Raw genomic sequence first — 24,672 nt, 5'->3', positions numbered from 1 at the left:
GGATGAGTCTGCAAACCCAGAGATTACGTTCAACGAAAATCTTTTTTTGTTTATCCAATGCCAACGTTTTCAAAAAAATAAAAAAATTTCACAACATCTGCACATGGAGACTTTGGTATGGTCAAAGTCATGGAAAGACCATGGTTATGGCTATGGTTAAGATATATTTCGAGTTAGCTAAAACACAACTTCAACTGTGACAGGACGAAACTCCTATATGAAAGTTGCGCTACAAGGACAACCAACACTTCAGCCTCTATGCTCTTACTTTCCGCTACTCCACATAGAAGGCACAATACTTCCTGCAATTGACCCTGAACGTTGGAACTAAACGAAAATCTGCAGATTCGTCCAATATCAACATAATTCCTCGGGACACTAGACTGGGCCACTATGATAGGTGGATGGTGAGCTGTATGCTATAAGGAGGGCCTCCCCTGGGATCAGGGGAAACAAAAGCTAATCTCACTCCTTTTCCCAGTATACACAGGTTGGCGATAGCTTTATAAAGTCCTTTAAGAATGTCTACACTGTCCATTCCTGTCCATTCCTGTCCATCATCATCTGTAGAGTGATGGAGTGTTTGATGTCTTGGAGGAAACCTGGGTGAAACAACTGTTTGTTTCTCTGGTGCACCTGCTGCAAGATTGCTAGACTTCTAGCTTACTCTAATGCAGCAAAGCCAGGTGCTCCATAGCCTGACCCAGCAGAGAAGGGTCCCATGTTGGAGTTGGCCACTGGTCAATCTCCTTTGATCCCCTATACTACCTGCCACTATAACAAGGTTCATTGTCTTCGGGGGTTGAAGACACAGCGAAATAATTTACCCACACTTTACGAATAGGACAAACTCTTGTCATCTGACCCTGATGCTACAAATCAAACATTCCCTGAAGCTTTTGTACATTCTTGCACATGAAAATAATAAAACTGGATATACTGATATCGGAAGTTTAACTACATTCATTTTTGCCTCCAAAAACTAATTTCAGTCAAACTCTTCTTTTCTTTGTGTCATTCACATGACTTGACTTAATATTTGAGGCCTGTGGAAGTGAACAGAAACACACACACACACACACTCAGCTAATAACAGACAAACAGTGCATGCCTCCTCCTCCTCCTCTTTGTCTGCAGATTCACCAGATTAATTATGGATCACATCAGTACTCATGACGTTATGAGACTCATGATCGCTTACCACTGAAAAAATACAAAGACACAACTTGTGTAATGACGCATTCAATCACATACCTGCTGGTGCAGCATACACACACACTCATAGACACAATCACGTACGCACACACAAAACAATCCTCCCTTTGTGTTCCACTCTAAGCAGCAGTTCTGCTATCTCCAGAGGCACATGATAGCACGAGTCTAGTGTCCAAAAGCAGATGTTCCCTTCCATCATCTGACTCTGGCCTCAGACTACGCTTTCAACACCCTGCTTTTATTATGAAATAATTACCACTACAAATATAAGCTTTCAGGTGATATAGCCTGTGGCAGCTATACTGCATGTCTCCAACCTTAGGGACAGTAAAATCTGAGAACAGTTAGTAGTGTTTCTATACACACAGCTAGAACTCATGGGAACATATAATCTGTACTGTTTGATTATGTGGTTAGATGTCTGCTTAGCAAATGAAGTAACTGCAGTATCTGTTTAATGACACACAGCTAATGTGGGCTTTTATAAAAAGCTACCATTGTTTGGAAAGTAGCTGCAAATTTTAAAGCAGCATAAAAGCATTAAAGTCTTCATTCCATTCGATTTGCCATTGTTCTAAATTTACAGCAGCATTAATTAATTTATTTGGCCACTTGGGTCAGTGGAACCAGTTGTAAATGCAACATTGATATATTATCACCTTAGAGGGCCGATTTGTCAGTTACCTGTTTAAAAATCAAGCACATACAGACCATTAGCATTAAGTTGTGGGCCTTTATACCAAAAACAATGAAAGATACTAAAATGCTTGGAGTTTGGTGATAATTCTCATGAGTGAGTGCTTTCGTATTACTCACATACATTTGGTCCACTGTTAATTTAAGAATATTAATATGTGCTGCTTTAACAAGGACTGTTTTTGTTTCAATTTGTTTTTTTAGCCTTGCAACAGTGATTACTAAAGGTGTGTTCAAACTGATTGCAAAGGGATATTTTGAACGTGAATGATGTGGATTAGCTCTAGGCAGCCTGAACTGAGGTGGAGACCCATGCAAAACCCATGGGTAAATAATGTTTCAACTTTATAGTAAATTTTGGGCTTGAAGCTGGATGACTCCAATTCATGAATGTACAGAGACAAGAAGAACAAGGAGCGGATTAGGAGAAAAATAACTTAAAGAGCCAGAGTTCCTGGTAAGTTTTGAGAGTCTGTGCTTCGCACGAGCACTGCGCACACACATGCCCCAATGCATATGTTGCTAGCTAACAGTGAGAGTCAATAGCTGTACAGTTGGGTCATTGACAATGTTGAATAAAATGCAAACTACAAAAACACCTTTCTGGTCAAATTTGCCTAAATAACTACTTTGATCCAGAGCAAGATATCATGACATCTACTGATCAGATTACCATGATAAGTACACTGACATTTCCCAAATTACAATTTTTGGATTATAGAGTCACAATAACCTAAATAATAACCTTGGACACACATTTATCTGATTAGTAAATGAGCAGATTCACTTGTCAAATATTTCTTTCTAGCCTGGTTGGACAGTTAGCTTGAGCAACTCTTAAGTGAATCTCACAGATGATATTGGCCATGGTTGCTAAACTATTTGTGACAAACCCTTTAGTCGCTATAGGCATATAGTGACTAAATAGAGCAATGTCCAGTCAGCATGGACCTTCTGGAGTCTATGTTCAGATTCCGAGGCTGAGGACACCAACCCATCACCTCCATCCGTGAATATAGGAAAGGGAATATTCCCCTTTCTCATCAGTGGCCCTGTGGGGGGGTTTAGCCTGAGGATATCAAGACATCATCTTTTCCAAGACTCCTCTGCTGAGGTGTGAAACAGCATAAGAGAAAAGAATGATTTGCCCCCCCCCCCCTCAGGCTAATGGAGCATGAAGTGGACCTGAGCTATAAATGCTGATGCAATCAAAGGATGCCAATAACCTGTGAAATGCAAACTGTTCCTATGGATGACAATGGAGCAGTGGGGACATGAGGGCCTCGAAAGCAACCATTCACTTGGTTTCATAAATACAGGGTGTCCGAAAACTCTGGTACCAGAGGGAAATATAGCATATTTCATGGTGGGTTCAGATTCTGCATGCTTGTTTGTTTGCTCGTCCAACTGGGTGGATGTTATACAGAACTCTGAAAATGATGCAACTGCCTGTCGCTACCTGAAATACTGGTCAGTATAGAGAACATGCACAAGACTGAATGACTGTACGAGTCAGATCAACTTCACTACTGTAACAATCACTCGACTGCAACAGATAAGTGATCATTGCTGCATCATACTGATATCAATAAAGCCATTACATCATTCAGTGCAACTGTTGACCGGATGAGATCTTATCTGACAGATATAATGCTGTTTACTCATATTAATGGATAACTTTTCACACCTTCAACTCCTCAGTGTACTATGCCTTAAGCCATGTGATTGTCTCATATTCTACGATATGCAAACACTGAATATTCACTGGGAGATCACAGGTTATTTTCAGAATTTTAAGAAATACTTTCTGGAATGTATTGGTGTATATATTTAGTATTAAAAACAACTGAAAATAAGACTTTGTTTTTAAAGTTAATATATAATGCCAGATCAAACTCCAATTAAAAAAATACCTCTTACAATGCACTGTAAATACTCTACAGTATTATTATTGCTTTGAACTCTGCTTCATAATCATTTGCATTTGCAGTTCATTTGCATTTAATACCCAGTGCTCTCCTCACAGTTTACTACTAGAAACACCTTTTTTGCAATTTGTACTGTAAACAATGTTGAATACTGTCTTCATGCAGCAAGGAATATTACAATGTCTGAATGCCTGGGGACATAAAATTTGAGGGAAAATATGTTTTCACAGCAGACATTTTGACTTGTTATAGTAGGACAAACACAGACGTCACTAATAATTCAAGTGTCCCAGTAAGCCATGACAGTGTGACAGTGAGCCAGCATGCACAATACCAGGACCCTGAAACTGAAGCAGTTAAATAGAATTCAGCCATCATTCATTTTATTACTTACATCTGTGCTTTTCCTACTGTGACATGTCAAAATGTGTGTGTAAAAGTTTTAAACTGATATGCTCCACTGAAGGCCCAACACTCCCCTGGCCCACCCCACAGGTGTTTCCACTTATGTCTGATTAGACCTCTTCTCAGGACTATATGGGTGTGTGCAGGATGTGCTTGACTGACATCTCCCTAGTCTTCTGTTATTTTCATACATGTTACATGTTAGGGTGGAACACTATTTTATATTATTACATGATTGTGGTGACTTTACAGTATGTAATTCCAGTAAAGTAATTCCAGTAAAGCCTGACTTCAACTTGAGCTGAGGAGAGTTTGGGGTGAAGCTAAAGGTGGAGAAATAAACATATTGTTAAATGCAAACGGTAAAATAAAGCAGTGGAGAAATGTGAGACATCATTGACAGAGCTGAATGTAGGAGTTTTGTTTCCTAGTACTTTACCCTGTACTGATTAGTCAATTAATCGATTAGTAGATTGACAGAAAATTAATCGCCAGCTATATTGATAACTGATTAATCATTTTGAGTCATTTTTTAAGAATAATGCTAAAATTCTCTGGTTCCAGTTTCTTAAATGTGAATATTTTCTTTAGTCCTCTATGACAATAAACTGAATATCTTTGGGAAGCAGGCTGTTGGTCAGGACAAAACAAGACATTTAAGGTTGCATCTTGGGCTTTGGGAATTGGTGATCAACATTTTTTACCATTTTAAAGACCAAATGACTGATCAATTAATCAATGAAATAATCAACTGATTTTTTTAAAAATTACAAATTCCCCCAAATTTTTATAGATGTCAGGGTGGAAAACAACACACACAGACCCTTTCTTTGAAACTCTAGATAGTATGTAAATTACAGTAATTCCAAATCAGCACACTGTGTAAACTGGGAGTGAAACTCACATTCTTTGGACATTCCCACTGAGAAGCACTTCTGCAGCCGGCAGTACTGACAGCGGTTCCTCGTCACCTTGTTGATAATGCAGTTCTTGTCCCGGTGACACGTGTACACCATGTTCTTCTGGATGCTTCGGCGGAAAAAACCCTGAGGAGACAGACACACAGACACAGAGGGGAGGGAAGACCCTCACGTTAACCTCATTTGGCTTCTAATCTTCTGTAGCCGCCTGTTTTCTAAAACATCCACATAGCTCCACTGAAATTCTCCTACCACTGGATATAATACCACAACAGTCGGTATAACAATGTGGTAGATGTTTTGTCTTTTCACTGCCATTAAGGCTGAAAGAAAAGCGTGTCGCTGCGTCCCTGCTGGGAGCTCTGTGGAGCTTCAAATGCTGGATTTAAGCTCAGAAACAGAGTACAAGTGGGAACAGAGAGTGAAGAACCTCAGGGTATCAAACAGTGGAGCTGCTGCAGTATGGGAGAATAACTGAGGACTTTGGTTCAGCTGTAGGCGGCGAACACCATGTCTGAACTTGACAAGGTGACATTGAGCTTCTGTGGAAGACCAAAGCCACTTTTCTGTCAAAAGAATGCTTTCATTGTAATTCAGTGGTACACTACTGGAGTCATGGATCTTAATTGGGCTCATTCAGTGTTTCAGTGTTAACAGAGAGATAAGTAACTAAGTACCAAAAACATGTAGCTCCATCAACACTTGTGACAATGGAAGAGCTCTGTGTTGACAGAGGAATAGATGCTGTTTTGGACACTGAGCCCCAGTGATATGTAATGTAGCTATGATACCCACTTTTTCAACACTAGCTCAAAACCTTTCATAGACGATAAAATTTGTCCTTGAATTTCATAAATGTCAAATACCTAGAACAAGAACATTTCTTTACAAGCCGCATTTTAGTTTGGTAAAAAGTAAAGTATAGGTTCATTTTTTCAAGCCTGTCTTAAAACAGTACTTACACGCCCACATGTAAATGTACATTTAAAGCATTATTGATCACTGTAATAGTCCCTCTTGTCCATGCCGGCTGTGAGATTGTCCTCCTTCTGCAAAAATGCATTGACATCAGCCAAACCAGATATGAGGATTAGCAGATTTTTTTTTTACAAAGTTACACTCAGCTCTGCAAGGAAACACTGTCTGTGAAAACACATGGAGGGAACTTCAAACTAGAAATACTGTTAACAGATAGCCAGAAAGCCATTTGATTTGTCTAACACAAACTGCCGAAGCCTCATATTAGCTTTAGCTGAAGCTTGGAATGCATTTTTGCAAAGAACAGAGACGGTGGATTTTCAAGAGTTCTGGGAACCACCAGAGGGTTAATCCAGCCTTGGGTGACGGATACTATTTTTTCCACAATGCAAAGCACAGAAGTGCTACTCATGACTGGGAAAAAAAGGAAAATTGATGGATCATTGTGCAGCAAGAAAGACACTATATCCTTGGAAATATACATTTTCCTTGCTATTTGTGATGTTTTTTTAAATCCGACATTGCCATGCATTAGATACAGTACATCAGTGATACAGTACACCAGCTATGTTGTATATTTTGTGAAATATAGATATAGACATATAAGCAGTTAGAATTTTTAAAAAGCAGCACAAAATTGTAGTTTAACCATTTATTGTTTATTTCATCACTTTAAGGGAATCTGGGCACACTAGCTGGTTTTCATTACCTCACTTTTATAACTTTTTTTTCTATAGCATATTCTGACCTGTGATCAGCTCAAGAAGGCCTTGTTTATTGTAACATGGACTGAAAAATATGTTATTGCAGCAGAGAACAACAACTTTTCGGTGTTTTTTTAGACTAATGGTGTGCACTATTTTGAGTGGTAGATTTATATTGGAGTCAAACTTGTAGTACAGTAACTTGCTGCCTATCACAACACTAAGAGCCTTTATACAAGAGTCCTCCAACCTAACCTCAGGAGGTTATTTCCAGCTTTTGAATACCTTTCAATCAGTTTGATGCCTTCCACTTAGAAACACCATCAAACATCTGCACAAGGCTGATACAGTATGCACACATTTTTTAAATCCTATCTGTAGCTGTTATGCTTGTGTGATGCCAGAAATGACCCTTCTGAACCGCTGGAGCCCTCTTCATCTAAAACCACATTTAGACACTCTCACGTGCACTGGGCTGCCTGCTTGACGGAAAGTGGTAATGAAGACAATGTGGATCCTCCATGACAGTCTTGGTACACAGAAACAGAGAATGAGACAAGCTTGGCTACGTTTGTTACTGAGCGGAGTGACAGAAAGCAGAGGAACGTTTTTTCCCTCTTGATATTAATTTGCTGTTGCCGGGGTCTTTTGCAATGATCGTCCATCATCCTGGCCCTTTTCCACATGTTTGCAGGCGTTTGTGCCGGAGGAGCTTCGTTGACTATAAGGAGGAGGGTTAAAATTCCATTTACCATAGCTGCCTGTGACTGATGGGACCTTGCCTTTTCATTAGTGAAGCAGGATGCATGATGGGTAACAGATTAGATCACAGGACTGAAACGGCTGACTCTGTAGCCCATCTCGCCTCAGCCTCGAGCATCCGTCAACCAATGGACCGCCCCCTCAGTAACACAGATACTAGCCAAAAGCAGCCAATCATGTCTCAGCCTTGATGACACGTGGCCGGTCCGAGGTCACCTCCCCTCAGTTGGTATTATTCATTGTCTTAATAGAGGCCTTTATCCAGGCTTATTTAAGCCCAGTGAGTTCTTAGACATTACCTGTGAGGTCTGATGGATGACCATGGAAGCAGCCTGCATTGCCATCAGCTGCCATATAAGTGTGTTCAGGTTGGGTGCAGAACCCAAGGCTACTCAGGTACTTATGTCATTCAAAGCTGAGAGCATGCAGGTCACTTAGCCTTGGAAATCAATGTGTGTGTGATAAGTGCTGTACAGTGCACTGGAGGTTTTAGTTGGAGCTGGAGGGACTGCAGTATGTGCGTTGTGCAGTTATTGCAGACTGTTTCCCTAAGACAGATTTGCATTTTGTGAGCTTCAGCTATTTGGAGAAGGTTTGTTGACAGTTCAAGGCCTGAGCTGCGATGCTCCTCATTTAAACTTTCCTCATCCACGTTATGGATATATTACATTAAATATATATGGGGAAAAGAAACAACATTTTCTGGCATGAGAAAGGTACTTTCATCAGAAGTTTTGCTTTATGCCCTATGCAGCAGTGAGTTGCAGTGAGTTAGTGAGTTAGCTCAACTTGTCTTTGACATGAAAGGTCAATAACTGAGGTTTTCCCTAACAAAGTTCAACTGGAACCCTGCCTAATTAGGCCACCTTTAAAAAAGGTGACTCGTTTTCATTGGATCTAAGAAATAGTTCCTATGAGAACTCCTGACAGCTAAGTTTCAGGATAATAAAAAGTAACAGGGTTTCTGCTGCCACTGAATTTTCTAAATGTCTGTTTTCAATTCTGAGAGCACCACAAGCACGATTCCACGAGATGGATAGCTCCATAACTATCTGCACCAGTAGTAGTGACTAAATATGTTCTTTCTTTCTTTTGTAATTTGGGTCATGTGACCCTTTAATCCAAAGTACTTACTGCAAGACAAAGGCAACTCTTTGAGCCTGTCAAAACAGCATTTACATTGAAATTTTGGAGTGAAACACAATAGTAAAAGTGTAATGAATGGAATAAACAGTGTGTTTATCTGCTGTAACATAAGCTGCAAATGTTAGCATGCCCATCTAACTAGCCTATTATCTGCAGTAGTAACCTGGCGTTATATGTGTGGGAGCTATGACGCTAGTATATCAGAGGTCAGTGTAATGATAGTAGCTCTGCCTTGTTCTTAAATTGATTTAGGAAAGTTTCTACAGAACTGGCAAATTCTTGTAAACTTAGCTACTGGCTCAAACCAGCCCCCCAAAGGGAGGAGGACAGAGGACAGGATGAAAATACTGACTGATGTCTATGTTCTTCATTCTTTCTAGACTTCACTAAGTATTTTAATGTCAGGAATATTATTTATTTAACTGACATTTTTGATTTTCATTATTATTATTGGATTTATATTGTGACTTTGCTGATGGAAACATTACTGTTGTAGAAACAATATTTGTCATATTTAAAATATAAATCTATCCTAATCCTGTTCTGAATTTATTCTTTTTTTAAAAAAAAGATGATTTAAAATAAACGTTTTTTTAGTAATTTAAAAGAACCAATTAGAATGTTGATTAAGAACTGGACTGATAAATGTAGGCCTTTGGATAAGATAAAGATAAAATTTTAACCATACTGTCCCTACAGCTGGCTAGTGGCTACAGCCTGACTATGGGAGGATGAGAAAATCGCAGTTCAAATCCATTCACTAGAAGCCTGTTTCACCGATTTTTTTGTGATTATTTTTTAATGGCACACAGTGCTTTTTTGTTTTTAATAAATATTGTAATGACAATAGTCCAAAATTACGTGAAAATACATAGTTTTTAATCAAATAACATCACATTTTCTTGGGGGAGGACCTCCCAAATCCCCCAACCAAAACCCCTGTAGGCCTTTGACCTGGTTATTTGGTTATGGTTATTTTATTTGACCGCTGCAGGTCTGAATGTTCAATCAAATGGATAACATCATAAAACAACAACAATCATATCATATCAGCAAAATGGCACAGAGCAAGAAAAAATGCCACCGGTATTCTATTGAATACCTTGGCTATGGATACATATCCTGCTTTTTTTCCAGTAGCCTCAGACTTTTTCCATGGTAGGCTACTCTTGTTTTCCATTGGAACAATGAATAAGAATGCTTCTTGTTTGGCACTGGCACCAAATTACTGATCTCTGATTGGCTGTTGTTCGTGATCAATAACAAGACTTAATTCAGATTTAAATGGCAAATTTCTAACTGTTGCATTTGTTGAACATTCATAAATATAATTTCTATTCACATGACATTTTTGCTCCCTGTATGGGAAACTAATGATAATGATATTCCAACTGTCCAGTTAAATCAAATCTGTCAAATGTTATTTGGCATCCAATGACATGAGTTTTTTAATGATATAACACAGAATGGTAATCAATATTAATATTGAGGAAAGACAATTAGCCTACATTTTAATTGATGGGGGGCAGTAAGGGACCTGGATAATGGATAGGGGTGGTGCTGGCCTAAAAAAAGGTTGAGAACAACTGTCCTACACTCTAATAGCAGGACTGGACTGGTTCCACTCAGTGCAGGAATACTTCATAGTGGAAGCTGTGAACAGCGTTTTCTCATAAAATAACCTATAACCAACAAACTAATGTAACCTTATCTTGGCTGTGGAGGTAAGGTACTGTCAGTAGTAACCATCTTCATATTGTTGGATTTCTTCAGTATGTGGAGAAATCCAACTCTTGCCTCCCATCTCTATAGTAACAGTTGCTAAGTTATGATTGGATAATTGCTGTTTGAGGAAGGAATTTAGTGAATGGCCAATTACATCTCGACCCTCGTTACCCTCAGTGTGTCCTAAGTTTTGAACCGGTGACTTTCTTGTCACAAGCCCCTGTGGTATACTACCTAGAGTTTATACTGTATGTAGGCTATAATTGTGTGTATCGTTATGTGTGTGTAGAAGAGGCTGTTTGTGTAACATGGCGTATCTCCAGTGGTTTCCCAGCAGCAGTAGTGAACAGATGCCACGACTCAGAGCACTTCATCTCTACAAGCCTCTAGGGAAACACCATCAGTGTCTGAGATGACACTGAGACACACACAATCATCACATCTGCTGTTTTGCCTTGATTTTTTTTCTTTCCCTCCCTCTCTTTTTCACTTTTTCACTCATCAGTATTTTCTTTTTTCCTTTCATCTGTCTCTTTTGCTTTTCCTCCTCTCTTTTAATTCCTCTCCATCACCACAGGACACAAGTGTTGACCTGAGACTGCAGACTGCTCTGATATTTGCCAGAGCTTGTCCTGCGGGTTTACTCATTTGAAGTTTATAAATGTGCTACCAAAGGACACCCTTGAGCTGAGTGTTGTACAAAGGTGTTTACCTAGGTAGAGTGCAGCAGGGGGGGAGGGGGCCGCTGCTGGGCTAAATAAATGTTTCAGCTGTGGGAACACGCTGAGAATGAATTACCTCACATGGATGCAGACGAGGGCAAAGCTGCTAAACTGAGTTTACCCACCTACAGTATCTGCAGAATACAGATGTTTCTAACCAGTTTCATCAAGGTAATATTAATATTGTCTTAATAAAGCTCCTGTATGGCTTTTGTGACAATTGACTTCTTTAGAAAATAATTTAGGTAGGAATATAAAATCGGACCAGTGACCATAGGACAGTAAAATCAGTGTTGGGTGGTATAACCGTTCATCTGGTGTACCGGTTTGAATTTCCCGTATGATATGAATTTTTCATATACTGTCACACCGGTGCATGGCTGAAGCTGTTGCTGTAACTCTTTAACAGGTAGCAGAATATATATCAATGTTCACCATGAGGAGCGCTATAACACCCTATATAAACTGCATTGAGAGGGGACCCCTATGAACTGCATATCCTTACGGTTACAACTTTATAACACAACAATTAATAACCCAAAACTACTCTCTTTAACAGGGCAAAACACCATGGCACACAACAATTTGTCACATATAAACAATTAGTAACACTAATAATTGTACATTTACAAAATTACACAGCTGAACGGCATGCTGGGTACAGTTTGTTAGCTAGCCAGTAGGCTCCATTATTGACATTCCAAAGATTCAGATTGAGATTCAGGGGAACGAGGCCTCACGTATAATGACGGTTATCAGGACAACCTTTGTCAGCCCCCTACTACTTTAGAAATAAACATGGTTTTTACATAAATCGCTTCAAAAGTTTGTGAGTCTGAACGAAAGTAAACACAGGAACTAGCCGCTTGTAGTAGCATTATGGCTACGTACATCTGGAGATGTGGCACAAACTTTTGAAGTGATTCATGTAAGCTCTATACTTGTGACGGTAGAATATGCCACTATAAACCTATAAAGGCTCAGTCATTAAAAAAAAAAAGAAACGTGATATACCATGAAACCGCCCAAATCTTAAAAAATACCATGATACAAATTTTTGGTCATACTGCCCTGCACTAAGTAAAATTCTCCATCGAAACCAAGGACAAACCATACTAATCTCTCTCTATAAAGCAAGGAATCTCTGTCTGTATGTATGTAAGTTTGTCCTTATCTTGAGAACCATTCACCTGATCCACTTCATACCTGGCAGGTGGATTGCTGGGGAAACGAGGAAGTGCAATGTTGATGTGTGAAGTTGTTTGGATGTGCAGTTCTTGAGAAATATATAAAAAATACCTCATAAATAACATTGATTTGCTTCTTCTTCTGCCCATGGAGTCAATGAGCGGAAATACAGACAGCTCCACTCTGCCATTGCAACTCACACTGTGGTCGGAGGTGGGATTACGTCCATAGTGTTAATGACTTGAAAAAGTTTAAGAGACTTAAACTCTAATATTGAACTGTGTGCTGTGAACAAAACTTGGCATGTACTTTCAAAACATAGTGCTGGATGTCTCAGGCATGTTCAGAAATATGTAAAAATACCTCATAATCAACGTTTCTTCTGTTTCTTCTTCTGCACGTGGATTCAACAAGCAGGAATACGGACAGCACCACTCTGCCATTGCAACCCACATTGTGGTCAGAGGTGGAATTACAGCCGTAGTGATGAGAACTACCATGGAGAATGAACTGAAAAAGTTTAGAGTTAAGCTCTACTCTTGTTCCTCACATGTGGGAACTTTGTATGTATGTTCAAGAGTGCAGGATGTCTCAGGCACATTTTGAATGGGCACAACAGTTCATCTGATAAACTTCCGCTCAACTCAAAATTGTATCTACCAATAGCCTGCATGTGAGGCATTGAGGGAACATGAGTAAATTATAGTGTCTACTGATAGCCTGCATCTCAGGCATTTAGGGAACATCGGTAAATTGTAGCGTGTAGCGATAGTCTGCACGAGAGGTGTTTAGGGGAGGGGCACAACTCTCTCTAGGTATTGAGAAATCGGCCCATTCCGAACAGGCACCTTTTGAATGGGCACTACAGTGAAATCAAATAAAACAAATCAAATCAAAAGATACTGTCAAACTTTCTTAAAAGTAGAAAGGTAACCAGCCGGAAGCAGACAGGTTGTGTGTTTAGGCTGCAGGGGTGCGGGCCGTAGGGGTGCTGCAGTGGCCTGGCGAAAAAGATTAACAAGAATTAACTTTTGGAGAAAAGCAACTTGTAACGCTGTGGTAGCCAACCACAGCCAATGATCAGACTGATCAGAGCTGTAACTCTGCCATGAGGGAGGACAAAAAACGTTACTAGGAAGAGGGGAAGACATTTCTCTTCGTTTGATAACGTTTAAAGAAGAGTTAGGCTTTGCTGATGCTTCCTAACTCATTTTATAAAGATGAGAGAGAGAGAGAGAGAATGAGAGAGAGAGAGAGAGAGAGAGAGAGAGAGAGAAGCATTGGGAGCGAGCTAGAGAGTGGATGAGGACAGCGAGCAGTGGTAGCCAGAAAGCCGGTGAAAATGTTATTTTCTGATTGTTTCATAGCAATTACAAATAAATGTGCCCACACCCCGCACCTCCACACAACCCTGTGGAGGTGCACCACAACATCTGATAATGGTGGCACAGCCACTAATTGCATATCATACAATGTATGATGGGAGTAAGGTAAAAAAAAAAAAAAGGGGGGGGGGGCGGATATCTGTTATCCAGATATCTGGAAGCCCCGTAATACTGGCCATTGCCACCAGAGGCTAAATTGTCATCAGACAGATAGTCGATGGGTTCCGAGATTGTTGAGGCACAGACTGATTATGTCAAATGCATTTTTATTATCATTTCACAGCTGTATTTCTGCCCTCTCAGCCAACAGGAGGTGATGGACATTATTTTAGCCTTTAGTTACTTGAAAATGTTGTGTCAGATTCTCTGAAAAGGTAATTGTGTTTTTGTTCATACTGGCGGTTGTCTGATAACTATAGAGCTCCTCATACCGGAACTCTCTCCATGCTTATTCTGTAGATAAGGCCATGTTGAGATGTAATGTCAGGGCATCAGGGGACACGAGCCCAGCCACCTGGGAGACGAGGCCACTTTGCCCTGGACTGATAAACTGCACCTTAACTGAGATCATTATCCAACATCTTGTTATCTTAATGGGCCAGGGATAGGGTGTCAGAGTGACGGCCCCGCCATCTTAGGCCTTCTCATTTACAGATTAAAAAACGAAAGTGCCGCCCATTAATTATTTAGCTACAATCCAACCCCTTGTCCACCTGGCCTCCTCCACTTTCCCTCCCTCTCTCTCTGTTCCTGCCATCAACTGGCTGTCCGGCTTGCTCGCCCTGGCTCTTTGGACTCGGCCGCGGTGCTTTGTGTTGCCTGAGCATTCAGCACAGCCGAGGGAAGAGAGGCAGAGTGGCGGATTAGCTTTCGCTCTTAATCATGTCGACATCTTATCACTGCCGTGGAAAGTGGAGAGGACACTGGAGACCCTGGGGGGTTCCAGAAAAATGAGGAAGAGAGGTAGAGGGGAGAGTAGGAAGGGGAGGGGGGGGGGGGGGGGGGGGGGGGGGTGATATTTACCCAGTTTATCCAGTCCAAGCTATTACTTACACCTGCAGTTCACTGGAAAGACACAACAGAGTTCAGGGAGGGGGCTGGGCTAACCAAGCGAGAGGGAGGACAACAAGTAAAACAAGTTTCCTAAAATGTTGATGTCCCATTTTACGAAATGAAACAGGAACATATTATTGACTGCTATCAATGAAAACTGATTTTATGTTAAAGATACACTATAAAAGACTGAAAGGAATGATATCAAGATTTTTACAGCGTACAACAGAACAAGAGCAAGTTAATAGAATGTAGTCACAGAGTCATGTAGTAATAGAGTGTAGTCACTTGAACAAGGTAGGGTTTATTGCTTATGAATTCAGCTTTTTATTTGTAGCCAATTTTACTAGTTACATAGTTTTTTTCTTTAATTGAGGGTTGAGGGATGGGTTAAAAACATGTTTATGACACCTGTTCAAACCCTGTTGGATGAACTACAAAGTGCAGTAGTTGTCAAGCTTTTCTCAGACCCTAAAAGTCAACAGTTTTGAGATACAAGGTTTTCAAAAAAAAATAGTTTTATACAACATGCCACACACAACACTTTCACAGTGAACACATCAAGGACTGAGTATCTGTGCCATCTGGGTTTTGTAGAAGCTGAAAGTTGACATTTCAGAAAACACAAAATGAGGACCGTGGTGATGTTGTGGTTCACCTGCTTTATCAACTAAAAATACAGAACAACAGGACAAAAAAAGGGACCTGGACTTCACAAAGACCTGCATTGTGACCATGGCAAATGTGAAACCTCAACAGATAAGGCACAAACAGAGTCAACAGCCACAACACTGAAAATAAGAGACAGCTCCCTCAGACCCCCACTCTTCTCCTCTGTTCCTCCTCCTCTACACACCAACCCCCCTGAAACTCAATCAGTGCTTATCTGTCCATCCGAGCACCTGAAGTGCACTGATGGACTAAGAGATACAGTAGACATTGAATGGCGAATGAGGGAAAAGTAGGAGGGAGAGGGCAAAAAAGAGGAGGAGAACAAGAGGAGGAAGAAAAAGGAGAGATAGCTAGTGAGAGGCCTGAACAGAGGAGCTGTGTGACTCACCCAACCTGCTCTGAATAGCTGCAGAGACAGAGAACCGGAGACTGAGCGAGAGGCATAAAAAGACAACGGAGAAGAGAATGAGGAGGTTTCAGATCACCCAGTCCTCCACAGATGCCCCACTGTGGCCCTATTCTTCAGGTTGCCGCTCACCATTCAGTGCTCGTCTTTCGGCCCCGGACCTGGCGCAGGCCCCCGGAGCGATCAGAAGCCATCTTTAAGCTCTCTTACTCTCCAATGGGAGGCCAACATTCTGCTCACTTACACATTAACACACACCACACAGACGCAGACCTGCTGCTGACCTGTGCTTGTAGCTACAACAAAGCCTACTCACAGTAACAATTTGTGTGGAACCAAATAAAGGACATTTAGTTAAGCCTAGCCTTCAGACGTCCTCGTGGGATTATGTTTACAATTTGGTTAGGGTAGAGTGTTGATCATTCTGACATTATTTACTCAGCCCCAAGGCAGTCAGAACTTTGTATACCTCCAAATCTTGGTGAGCGAGCTTGATGGTTAGCTAACAACTAGCGATTTGTTGGCTATATTTACACATCCAGCAGTCAAAGAGCAACTTTAGTATTCATTTGGAGTCACATTTTAAGCCACCTAATGAATGTAATGTCATATAATCACTCTCCTTTTAGCTCTGGTTGGGTCTCCACCAACTATTGAGAAAAATATCTGGCTCTTTAGCTGCTAAATACTCCTTTACTGTTTGAGAGGACTGGAGTTAACCAAAACAGTAAAGTTGTGGGCTGTAAAGCTAAAAAACTTGATGAAAGATGCTAAAACGCCCTTTATAGCAAATATACATATAACAAACCCTTTCAGACTGCATCTTTGACTAATTATTAATATAAAACTTTTGATTAGTCAGCTTTAAAGGTTCAGTAAAAGGTTTTGACCAAAGTCAGTTAATTTCAATGGAATTGCCACAATCAGTGGATTTGCTTTTGGCGCTTAGTATATCTCTCCGGAGATCTTTCGTGTAGATGCAAAATACCGCTGCCAGCTACAAAACATCTTGACAAAACCGACATTCGAACAGAAATAACTGGGGAGTACAAGAAAGAAGGTATTATATTAGCTATGTTGCACCATTATAGTGGCACACCACCCACTGCCCTGGGTGAATTTACATCTACCAAACAAGAGTGGAACTAGTCACTACATCACCAAGCTTTAAGCCTACCTATTTTGTGAGGACATGGGAATGAATCTTGCTGTGCCACTTTCTGGTAAGACGAGACACTTACACAGATATATCAAGTACAGTCAAACCAACCAACCTGATATATTGGCTGAAATTAGCTTACCATAGTTACACTGGGCCTATATCCGTATGTCTATAGAGAAGAGTTGACATGATACAGCCAAGTGCAAAATAATAAATTCAGGTCAGTCTGTGAGTCAGTCAAACAGCACTGTGTCATCTCATATAGACCGTTTGCTCACACAGTGTTTGGGATAATTCTAGAACACTTGTTGATTTCTGTGAGCAGCCTAGACTTTTGTTTATAGATTGTTTTTCTTTATAAATCTTGACTTGAATGTCAGATTTTGCTTTTGTTGCTGAACATGATATGAATATCTTTTAAAAGCTGCATAGAAAATGCATAGGATGGTTGTTTTCTTTCAACTTTAATTGTTAAATGCATGTTTATTTACCTTAGCCTGCACATTTTAATACTGAAACTGACTTTGATTTTTGTAAAGTTTCAGCAAAACCTGGTCCCAACATGCAAGGAAGTTCGACTCCCAACACTGCAACACCTTTCTTTGGCAACCCTCTTGATATCTCTGGCAACAAATATATGAATCTATATCCCCATTAGTGTTTGTTATGACTCTGTCATACCAGATCCACCTGGTGCTAACTGAGCTATAAGCCTCATAATGGTTCAGCTGAGTCTATCCCTGATCCCTCTCACATACACTTCATTAGGAGGGAAAACATAGAAACAGGGCTGTTTTTGCCTATTTGCATTTTAAGCAACTGCAGTGGGGGCCCTAACCACCAGGGGGCCCCGTGAGGTGGCATTCCTCAAATGGCTAAATGGCTATATTTTATGTAGCGCTTTTATCCTATATTTTAGGTTAACTCATCTGTCTGTCAGACTGATTTTGTTTACATTAGTTTATCATTGGTTAGATAGCAGAGTGAAAGTTCCTGTCAAAGGAAATACGTTAAGTCCCCCTTCTCCCCACACTACACGGTGAGAAAAAAGTTGATGAGAGCAGATGCAGAGAAGAGTGTTGAGTGAGTGAGGAACTCTGTGGATGTTAAAAAGTGTAAAAAGTTAATAAATGTGTATGTAAAACTGAGTCTTGAGGACAGCAGACAAGCGTAGTGACTGAGTGACCAATCCAGGGACCTGCATGCCATGGGTTAACTATTCTTTTGTAACGTCATGGTGAGTTAATTTTTCAGCTAAGCTAGCATAGCTAACTCCTGTAGTCGGCACGTGGATGTATTATAAGACTAAAAATGGTGCCCATTCAGTGCTATAGGAATTGCTTGGCTGGCGCATACACCAAAAAAAGTTTCTAGCTTCCAGGTTTGCTTCCGCGTTGTGCGGCCCACTGAATATGCGCAGTAGTGTTTCCCCCACTGGCCCCGCCTTCGAGTTCCCGCTCGGCCCATAGACTTTACATTGTGATGATGTCACAAATTTTTAAATTGCTTTTCTCAGAAAGGAAAGTTTTACAAATATAAAACCTCCATGGATCAATAGTTCATTATAGAAAGAGTCATGATTGACCTTGTTTGAAGTTCGAGGTGTCCTGTCAACAGTTTTACAGACATCTCTTTTACAATGGTAGTCTATGGGGAAAATGCTTTTTGGGCCGCAGGGGGATTTTTCGTTGCAATACTGCGAGTGGCCACTGGGAAAAATTGGCTGCGAGGCTGAGCGGCTGCACCCTATCCAGCTCTTACTATACATCCATGATTCCGCATGAGACAGTCGACATGTGGTACTGCAGGTGTATATGTTCTATGCAGAAACATCTGTTATGTTTTACTGCTGTGAGATATTACAGTGTTGACCTTAAGTTAAAGGGAAATTTCTGTGTTTACCCTGAATGAAAAACCTGAGATGTAAAATGTAGCTTTGGCTGCATTTAGCAGCATAACAGCTCTAGTTAGTACTGCTAGTGTGATAAACAGTTTTATTTGTGCATAAGGAGATGATATAGAAGTGAAAGCATTTAAATTTTACTTCTATTATAAAAACATGTTGTGTGTAAGAAATCAATACTATGTACTGTACCTCAATCTATGGTAAAAATACAATAAATTCATGTGAAATGTTATTTCTAAAAAGTTAAAATGGTTAAAATGGATAATCATAATTCATGATTAATGTTAAAAAGAAGAGAAACACAGCTCATAAAAGAAGATACTGTACAGTTAAACTATTGAGCTCATTTAATTGCTATCATATTATAGTGGCAAATTGAGAGTTTCATGATGTGTTGATTTACTATGGTCATAGATAATGGAGACTTGACCTAAAATAATAGCCCTGTTGTTACACAGGCTCGGTTTTCCAGACTCCCTGAAGATACTGTGCCTTGGACCTTGGATTCTGGATTCTCTCCTTGACAAAGGGGATGGCGAGCCAACATTTGTACTTCATCTACCCAGAGGAAGAAACTTTTCCGTGATCCCCTTATGTGGTGACACTGATGTGGTAGGACTGTGTTACAAGCCCTGCAATCCCTTTGCTTTTATTACTGGGTGCACCCAGAACTCTAAACTGACCTCAGAATTAAGAACGGATCCAAAACCAACTGAACCTGACCTAAACACTGAATAGACTGACTAAAATTAAGGACTGAGGAAACTTGAACACACCAAAGGTTACATAACCAAGCATCCTCAGCGGTCTTGCCATAATCAGTATCAATCATGAGATTGGTCAGCAGCTGTCCTATGATGTCATCACTGATGATTTTGCTTCTAAAAAATCTAATAAGCAAAACAACATTTTGCATAAGGCAGAAAGCTAGAAACTGTAACATCATAATATCAATATTGAGGTTTATCACACATTTAAGTCTCCACATTCCTTCACCCAATATGATATTAAAAGCTAGACTAGACTGATGATGATCCCAACATTATACCACCATGTTAAGAAAACATTTGGTTTATACTAATATTTTTTCTTCCAGTTTTGTCATAATTAGATCAAATAATACAATCAGCCAGTAAAACACTTGGATTAATCTACAAAATCTCCAAGTCAATTTATGCCTTTTTTCAAACTTAAGAAGCTAGCTGGATGGGCTTTTGGTGGTCATATCAACCAGAGCGATGTTATGAGTGATGGGGTTATTTTCTGATGATGGGATTTTCCTCTAATCACCAATGAGAGCTTTAAAGCATCAATAATCAATAGTTTTTACAATAACAATGTATGATGTGAGAGCAGTTTGTAATGTGAAAGGTGTTACTTGTAGTGATGAACCTACAGAGAATTATCAGCAACACTGCAGCTCCCCTCGGCTTCACAGACCTTTATAGCGAGTTTCAGCTTGTCGTTTGGCCGTCTGGCTGCAACTTTACTGTTTTGGTTCACTCTCAGTCAGGCGCATTACTGCCGCGGGTGTTACGGCTGTTGCACCTGCACCTGCACTTTCACAGAAACATTGATTCCATCCCCCCCACTTTTTCCTAAGCTGGCCATTGATGAAACAAAATGTGTTCTCCATACATGAAAACCTATAGGTCAAGTTAGATTGATTGAAAGGCCATCCAGCCCATCACAGCCATTTGACCAACCCAGCAGGCCAGAGAAGAGTAAACAGTTGAAGTACGGTTAAGTTATGTGCGTGCATTCAAAAATGATGCTTCTGTCACTCACTGCTAGCTGTGATAACAGAGGTATGCTATTTAATGCTAAACAATAAGGACAATTTTGCCCTTTGTTTTTTCTGACATTGGTTTTCAGTAGAGTACTGTTTTTATAATGTGAAAACTGCTGTGTTCTTGCCATTTCATCCACTGACACTGCTTATGAACAATGGGTATGGTCAAGTTGGACAATGTAGCTCAGTTTTCATCTTGTGTATCATGGATGAAATAAGAAAAAAGAGAATTTAAGTCTTATTCTTTATATTTTTGTGAAAACTGTGTTTTCAAAAGCCATTGCTTAATAGCTACTATGGTATGGGAGTGCTGGTGAATATACCGTAGCATCTTAGGGTGAAGGGTGTGGCGCTCTCATAGTATTGTTTTTTGGTCTGCAACAGGCAGCTGTTTTCAGAGAAAAAGCTCTAAAAACCCCACTGTACACTACCTACTCAGCACCAAACATCAGACAAACATGGTGGACATTGTGGAGCACTTAGCTGTGAAAGATCCAGATATTTCCCCCAGTGGTTGGTAGAGAGATGGAGTGAATATTGGACAGTAGCGGCAGAAGTACTCAGAACCTTTACTGAAGTAAAAATACCAATACAGCAATGTAAAATACTTCATTACAAGTTAAAATTCGACATGAAAACTTCCACTTAAGTAAAAGTACAAAAGTTTATGAGCTTGATGTAGTTAAAGTATTGCACTAAAAGTAGTGATTTGGTCCCTCTGACTGATAAATTGTTATATATGACATTATTAGATTATTAATACTTAAGCATCAGTGTTAGAGCAGCATATTACTGTTGTAGCTGCTGGAAGTCCCCTCCAAACGGTCACCAGATAAATCTGAGGGGTTGTGAGATGAGTAATGGGAGAGGAAAGAAGAAAAAACAAAGTTCTGATATACAAATCTGTTTTCAGTTTTTGGACTTTTTCTCTAATCTTTGATTTTTGGTGAAATATTGGATCATTTGAACATTTATTGAAATGAAAGCATGTGAGAAGTTTAGGAAAAATCACTATTTGGTGGAGCTGTTAACAACTCATAGACATGTGAAATGTGACACCGACTACACACTGCTTTTTGTAAGACGTCAAAAGACAAAAAGGTTGAAAACCACTGGTTTCATCTTTAACAATGTGTTGTATTTTAAAAGCTTGTTATATTATCCATTGTGTCAAATCTTCATCTGAAAAGTAACTAAAGCTGTCAAATAAATGTAGCAATGAAATGTTAGGAGTGGAGTGGAAGTATCATAAAGTAAGTGTAAATCATCATAAAAATGGAAATACTTAAGTAAAGTACAAGTACCTCAAAATTGTACCTAAGTACTGTATTTGAGTAAATGTACTTAGTTATTTTCCACCACTCATATTGGACTTAAATTTGCTAACACGTCAACCACATCTTAAAAGGTAATATGATATGTATGATAATAGTAAATAAACATAATTTTAAAGATGATTAAAGCAGATTTCACCTTGATTTATGCCATAACTACATTTTTGCTTGAATGATAGAATGCAGTGCTGAGAAAAATCCAACAAGTTAATTTTCATTATAAAGGTGTTTAAAATGAAAACTCCACTGGATTCCTTTAATGACAAACTTCCACATCAAACCAAAGGACTCACAGCTTGTAAACCTGTTTGAACAGGCGAGTCCTGAGTCCCCTGACAAACAGTAGAAAGGATTCATTCCTCAAACAGCAAATCAGCCTCCACAGCAGTATGTGAAAGCACACTTCACATGCTGTTACTTCACATTCACATATCCTCGACACCTGAGGTCTGTCCGAACGTACAGTCACACCCCAGGAAACAGACAACACACACTAAAATCAAGTTTTGTCTTTTAACTGGCCATCTACTGGTGACTGAAAGAGACATGAGGCAGTATCACCAGTTGAGCAGCAGATTGCACTGCAGTGAGAGGAGAATAATGCCGTGGTATAACAATCATATCTATTTCCCGTCACACCTCTGCAAGCGGTGAACGGCGCTGACCCTCTCTGTTTGATTTTTCTCTCTCTATTAGCGCTCGGGCTTCTTTTATGTTGTACAACGTTGACAAATCACATTATGGACTGCGTGTTAGCACCGGGGGGAGCTGTATAGATTACAGTGACAGGCAGAACGCAGGCAGAGAAAGGCCCCAGCAGATCCATGTCTCTTTTCGCTCTCTATCTTTGCAGTAAACTGTCAACTCAACCAGGCTCTTCATCATCGCTGTCCTGCAACGGCAGCGGGGACTAAATAAAGATATGAAAAGCACATGGGAGGCAAAGGCTTATGTGATGGGAGGAGGAGGATTATGTGTATATAGGGAGGGGTGCAGAGGGAAATAAACAGGAAGGTTAAGTGTGAGTGACCACCAACAAAAAAAACAGATAGATTTTTCTAGTTCCTTTTTAATCTGAATGTGCATTTTTTTCTGATTAAACCTATAGCCTGCATGTTCATCAAAGTAAGTGTTCACATTTTGTACCAAAGCCAGGGACAGAAACATAGAATTCAGCAGATTCATGAGTGCAGGCTCAAAAAAGCAACAATATGCATATGCAATCTGGTCACCGGAATTATAAACTCCTGAATATGCATTGTTACACCAAGGAGATTACATTTTTGGCCCAGTTTTTGTGTGTTGGTCTGTTAGCCAGCAGGATGCATCAAAACTTTGTTAACAGATTTTATTTGAATTTGGTGGAAAATCAGGCCATGGACCAAGGAACTAGTGAAAGAGTTTTTGAAAAGATCTTTAAACAATAAAAGATATTTTAAAAATAATTTTGGTAATTGTCTCTGCTGCTGCATAGAAAAGGAGTACTGCACAGATTTAGCATTGCATCCCTATAGCATTGTCAGACTCACGATGGACAAAAAAAAATTCAGCAGAACCAGAGATATCGTCTTTTTCATTCCAGACGTTCTTCTTCTGTGTCAAAACCTGGCACCCACATTACCCACAATGCAACTCAACGTGGTTCACACAACTGTACAGATTCAGGTGTGTGATGCTACTAGAGGCTCATGTAGCTGGAGATGCCAGCCTCCAGCAGAGATGAGTAGCGGGCTACAGAGGTTTGGTATCCTCACAGATTTCTTCATTTTCAAACTTGTAGTCTTCAGCTTCAGCTAATGCTGACTCACGTGACATCATTTGAGGCAGTTTGTCAGATCTCCCGCAGCTCCCAGCTTCCCACACCTGTAGCCACAAAAGGCTTTATAGTAGGGGAGACCAGGGACAGTTGTAACACTTTTTCTGATTTCCCGATAAATTAAAAATTGTTTACACTGGAATAGTCCATTTGCTATATTATAAACTGCAATGTGTCAACTACTGAAACAATGTATTTAAGTGGTTTTATGAAATACCTATCTATCTATCTATCTATCTATCTATCTATCTATCTATCTATCTATCTATCTATCTGGTTGATGTAGGCCTTTAGGTTTTTAAAATATAAATTAAACTTTGCTCGGGGACAAGGCGTAACAAGGTGTTACAACCGTCCCACTATCACCAGTCATGTTTTCACCTCATGTGAACTAGCTTCACTGCCAGTTTGACACATGTTAGCCATTTCTATTTTTAGCTTACAAAACAATGATTCTAATAATACTTGTTTGGATTTGTAGACATTTGATCTCAGGACAGTATCCAAAAAATACATTTGATAGAAAAGTTCAATTTTTACCTCAAAAAAACACTTGTGCTCATAACTTTCTCTGGGGAGTTTCAAATGTGGCTCCTTTTTTGTAAGGAAAAAGACAGTCAAACTGAGCATGTGTACAGTGAGTGTAATCACTGTAGCTTGTTTCTGATTGGAGGAATTCAAGGTGTTACAACTGTCCCATGTTACAACTGTCCCTAGTCTCCCCTACTTTTTTCACATTTGCAGTAGTACTCCCCAG

The 24,672-nt window shown here is 39.9% G+C and overlaps 1 protein-coding gene across 2 annotated transcripts in view; it reads right to left on the bottom strand.

The window, feature by feature from the left end:
• Positions 1 to 24,672, bottom strand: part of LOC137198027 (retinoic acid receptor beta-like) — a 220,222-nt gene that overhangs the window by 49,092 nt on the left and 146,458 nt on the right. For both annotated transcript variants that reach the window (XM_067611615.1, XM_067611616.1), the window contains one exon: positions 5,149 to 5,290. In XM_067611615.1, coding sequence (XP_067467716.1) covers positions 5,149 to 5,290 — 142 coding nt within the window. The remainder of the gene's footprint in view (positions 1 to 5,148; positions 5,291 to 24,672) is intronic.

The sequence above is a fragment of the Thunnus thynnus genome, chromosome 15 (assembly GCF_963924715.1).
Source record: "Thunnus thynnus chromosome 15, fThuThy2.1, whole genome shotgun sequence".
NCBI lineage: Eukaryota > Metazoa > Chordata > Actinopteri > Scombriformes > Scombridae > Thunnus > Thunnus thynnus.
This window is presented reverse-complemented; position numbering and strand designations above follow the sequence as displayed.